At 45.5% G+C, this 4994-nt stretch overlaps 1 protein-coding gene across 1 annotated transcript; it reads left to right on the plus strand.

Moving 5' to 3' along the window:
* Positions 1-1368: 1368 nt before the first annotated feature.
* ddx31 (DEAD (Asp-Glu-Ala-Asp) box polypeptide 31) lies at positions 1369-4868 on the plus strand. Its single transcript, XM_027286023.1, has 12 exons — positions 1369-1387; positions 1632-1777; positions 1855-1955; positions 2055-2130; positions 2395-2438; positions 2595-2665; positions 2838-2947; positions 3060-3101; positions 3259-3323; positions 3908-4027; positions 4134-4240; positions 4570-4868. The coding sequence occupies exons 1-12, from the start codon at positions 1369-1371 to the stop codon at positions 4848-4850; spliced, it is 1182 nt and encodes a 393-aa protein (XP_027141824.1). The 3' UTR covers positions 4851-4868.
* The last annotated feature ends 126 nt before the right edge of the window (positions 4869-4994 follow it).

The raw sequence follows: 4994 nt of genomic DNA on the forward strand, positions 1-4994 counted from the left end.
CGTCCTCTGAGGATTCTCTGAGATGCCATCCAAATTGTGTTTAGAACATCGGAACTTGAGAACCTGAAGAGCACAAAACGTAGTTTAGAAACCCACACTCTAATTTCAGCCTAATGGTGAGTGGCGTTTTTTATCCACTTTATATGGGTTGTTTATGTCGGCCGGATCCTCAGATCAAGAAAACCATGTAGTAATAAATTATTACCAATCAAAATACTTGAACACTTTGAATTAAAAGACACTGCAGACATTGTAATGTATGTCAAACTGTAAATAAGCACTTTGTGTCTATTTTGTTCAATTCAACCTGCTGATAGTCAGTTCTTGCACATAAAGTGCAACTAGCTATCCACAATTAGTTATGAGCTAAAAAAGCAAGGCAGAGATCACAAATGAAACAGGAAATATCAGAGAAAAGTTGCAGCGTCAGGAGTTTTTTTGCTCTTACCACCGAAATTAGCTCTGCGTCTTGCGCTGATCACATTCAGACTTATTGAGAATAAACTAGCCACCTGCATTAATCTCTCCATCAGCTGAATATGGATTCAGTCCCTACGGCGCCTGTATTTTTAACGTACGTCATGTCGCGATGCTTGGAGAGCCTGATACTTTTGAGGTGGTAATCTGGTATAAAAAGTTTAAGAAAACACAGCAGTAGTACAACAAAGGGCCACACTAATTACCTAAATTAAAACAAAACTAGAATATGAATAATATAATACAGATGACATCTATGCATGGGACACACCTTTCCTCCTTGAACATTTTAACATGGTTTCAGAGCCCCTTTAAAGCCAACCAGCAAGGAGCGTATTATGTATAATCAAATGATGGTGTTGTGTCGCGTTATGACCGACTGTCAATGAATAACAATGAATATCCTTAATAATATCACAATGTAATATACTAAAAAAAAACAAAAATCATTAGGATGTGTATTATGAAAAGGAATCCTACCGAATGCGTTCCATGCTGAAGCGGATCAAAGAAGTCCCGGCTTTAGTTCAGTTCTTTCTCTGCGATTCATTTGATGCCGGCTGTAAACAGTACTGTGTAAATCTAATAATAAATGTTTGCTTAAACAAGTTGTCAATGTCAGCTTTTATGCACAACTTTACATGGCCTCTAAAGTTTAAATGACCAGATGCAAGTCCATTGTGTCATAAATCCCATGCCCTCATTCATGTCCTCCAAGCGGTCTCTGATGGACATCATCACATCCTCGCACTATTGGCTCCTCGTCATCCCCCATTGAGTCCGGAAGCCCGGCGCTGAGGAAGACACCACGACACTCAGATTTTCCACATGTCGTATATCAAGACTCTTTAATATAATCTGAAGAGAAGTGCCATCTCAGATTGCTTGCGCATGGGTTCCTCATCTTGGCGTAGGCATGCTACCCCGCTCTTGCTCGCTGCGGGCTTGGCTTGTGCCTCTGTTTTAACATCCAAGTAACTCCGTGCTGTGGGACGGTGTTCGTCTAGTTCCACATGACAAATGCCCTGCACCCAGACAGAACTTTGTAATATATTTCAAGTAAAGGAGCTGAAAAATCTGGTAAACTTGTAATCGAGTTTGTTCTCCAGATGTTTGTTCTCCAGATGTTTGTTCTCCAGATGTTTGTTCTCCAGATGTTTGTTCTCCAGATGTTCTGACCCGTTTGTTTGTGTTGGTCCTCCAGAGGAAGCAGCAAGCAGAGAAGAGGAAGTCGACGTCGTCAGAGGAAGAGAAGAAGAAGAAGAGGCTCAGTGAGGAGGAGGAGTCTGCAGACGCTCAGGTAAACCTGCTCCACCAGTCAGGTGTCTCCTCGGTCCTTGAGTGATGTGATTGGTTGATGATGGTGGCGTGTTCCAGCAGACAAACAGGAAGACACCACAGAAGAAGAAGGACACCGGACGGAGCATCAAGACGTCATCCCTGTTCAAACACAACCCAGAGATCCCTGAGATCCACAGGTACACAACGGCCTTCTCTGATAGGCCGAACAGCTCCTCCTCCTGCTCTGATTGGTTCATATCATAACGACGTGTCCTCTTCTTCTTCTTCTTCTTCAGACCTGATGTTTCTCAGTTAAAGGAGAAGATCTTCACCAGCGACTCGTTTTCAGACCTCAGCCTGCATCCACACCTGGTAATGTTCCTCTAATGTTCCTCTAATGTTCCTCTAACGTTCTCCTGATGAGTTCCTAATGTTCCTCTAATGTTCTCCTAACGTTCTCCTGATGTTCCTCTAATGTTCCTCTAATGTTCTCTTAAGGTTCTCCTGATGTTCCTCTAATGTTCCTCTAATGTTCTCCTAACGTTCTCCTGATGTTCTTCTAATGTATTGCTCATCGGTATGTGTGTGTGTGATCTGTCTGTTCTGTCTTCTGATTGGTTGGCTTGTGTCCAACAGGTGGCGACACTGAACAAGGTGCTGAATGTTTCCACGGTAACCAGGTGAGTTTACACACACACACACACACACACACACACACACACACACACACACACACACACAAACAAACACATGTAAATGGTCACGTGTGTGTTTGAATGTGTAATAGTCATTGTGTGTGTGTGTGTGTGTGTGTGTGTGTGTGTGTGTGTGTGCAGTGTTCAGAAGCAGACCATCCCGGTTCTTCTGTCGGGTCGGGATGCTGTGGTTCGTTCTCAGACCGGATCAGGTGAGTCCCTCTAACGTCTTCTGGTGGTTCACCTGTACCGCTCTCTGTCTGTCTGTCTCTGTCTGTCTGTCTCTCTCTCTCTCTGTCTGTCTGTCTGTCTGTCTGTCTGTCTGTCTGTCTGTCTGTCTGTCTGTCTGTCTGTCTGGTGGTTCACACCTGTGTGTCTCTGCAGGTAAGACGCTGTCCTACGCCGTTCCCGTGGTCCAGAGTCTGCAAGCGGTCCAGCCAAAGGTCAGCAGGTCCGACGGCCCTCTGGCTGTTGTCATCGTCCCCACCAGAGAGGTAAAACCAGCAGACAGAAACACATGGAGACAACATGGAGACAACATGGAGACAACATGGACATGACCTTTAATGTGAGACACACTGAACTGTCTGTCTGTCTGTCCATCAGCTCGCCCAGCAGACATTCCTGATCTTCCAGAAGCTCCTGAAGGTAACACAAATATGACCTCATTTGTCTGTTTTTTATTGGCCTAGTTATCTCATGCCCCGCCCCCTTTAACTGCATGCACCAATCAGAGTTGAGCAGGAAGTCAAACGTTGTCATATTTTGTATTGTTAATGTTTGAACATGATGTTCCTCTTTGCAGCCGTTTACCTGGATTGTTCCAGGTGTGCTGATGGGAGGAGAGAAGAGGAAAGCAGAGAAGGCCAGGTACAAGACCTGGGACTGACTGTGGATTAACTGTGGACTGACTGTGGATTAACTGTGGACTGACTGTGGACTGACTGTGGACTACTGGTGGACTGACTGTGGATTAACTGTGGACTGACTGTGGATCTAAACGTGTACTGACTGTGGACTAACTGTGGACTGACTGTGGACTGACTGTGGATTAACTGTGGACTGACTGTGGATTAACTGTGGACTGACTGTGGACTGACTGTGGATTAACTGTGGACTGACTGTGGACTGACTGTGGACTGACTGTGGATTAACTGTGGACTGACTGTGGACTGACTGTGGATTAACTGTGGACTGACTGTGGACTGACTGTGGACTGACTGTGGACTGACTGTGGATTAACTGTGGACTGACTGTGGATTAACTGTGGACTGACTGTGGACTGACTGTGGACTGACTGTGGACTGACTGTGGACTGACTGTGTATTAACTGTGGATTAACTGTGGACTGACTGTGGACTGACTGTGGACTGACTGTGGATTAACTGTGGACTGACTGTGGACTGACTGTGGACTGACTGTGGATTAACTGTGGACCTCTGGACTGTCTTCAGGCTCCGTAAAGGCATCAACATCCTGATCTCGACGCCGGGCCGTCTGGTGGATCACATCAGAAACACTCTGAGCATCGCCTTCAGCGCCGTCCGCTGGCTGATCCTGGACGAGGCCGACCGGTAAACAAAGAACAAGTTACTTTAGTAGTTAGTATTCACAGCTCAGTTTAGACCTTCATCCTGTGTGTGTGTGTGTGTGTGTGTGTGTGTGTGTGTGTGTGTTCAGGACCTTGGACTTGGGTTTTGAGAAGGATCTGACCATCATATTAAATAGTTTGAACTCTAACGGACCGAGCCGACAGAACGTGCTGCTGTCAGCGACACTCACACAAGGTAAAAATACAAAGTGACTTATATTCTATATATTAGCTGTTAGCATCATTAGCAGTTAGCTAATATTAGCTGTTAGCACTATTAGCTGTTAGCATCATTAGCAGTTAGCACTATTAGCTGTTAGCATCGTTAGCAGTTAGCCTGAAATAGCGATTCCAGCTAACTGCGATATCTTCTTTTTTGTGTATACTTCTTTAGTTCTTGTAACTCTGGCACACTATGTCCTTTCCTTCGGGATAAATAAAAGTTGTTCGGATTCGGAGTCGGATTCTGATTCTAAACTGACGCTCTCTGATGGACGAACACTGAACCGTCCTGTTGTGTTTCAGGTGTGACTCGATTAGCAGACGTTTGTCTTCACAACCCAGTCAGCATCAACGTGTCAGGCCCCGCCTCCTCTGACCTCACCGCCAGCTCGACTCTGAACTCTGACCCCAGCGCGGCCAGCCAATCAGAGAGCTTTGCTGTGCCGGAGGCTCTGAAGCAGTTTGTGGTGGTGGTTCCCAGTAAGGTCAGACTCGTGTGTCTGGCTGCTTTCATACTGGACAAATGCAAGGTAACCATGACGACCTGTTTTAGGTCCAGTTCACACCTGCTGTTACCATGGTGACCCAAACCCATAGAAACCATGACAATGACAATGCTAACACATTGATGTTTAGCAGGTACAATGTTTACTGTGTTCACTATCTTTAGCAAGCTAAACTAAGATGGTTGACTCCTGGTTGGTTGGTTGCCAGACTCCTGGTTGGTT

This window comes from Larimichthys crocea, chromosome XIII, assembly GCF_000972845.2.
Source record: "Larimichthys crocea isolate SSNF chromosome XIII, L_crocea_2.0, whole genome shotgun sequence".
Lineage (NCBI taxonomy): Eukaryota > Metazoa > Chordata > Actinopteri > Sciaenidae > Larimichthys > Larimichthys crocea.

Coding starts and splice junctions, on each gene's coding strand:
- ddx31 (XM_027286023.1), top strand. Junction 2,666..2,837: donor TCGTTCTCAGACCGGATCAG/GTGAGTCCCTCT, acceptor GTGTCTCTGCAG/GTAAGACGCTGTCCTACGCC. Junction 4,241..4,569: donor GTCAGCGACACTCACACAAG/GTAAAAATACAA, acceptor GTTGTGTTTCAG/GTGTGACTCGATTAGCAGAC.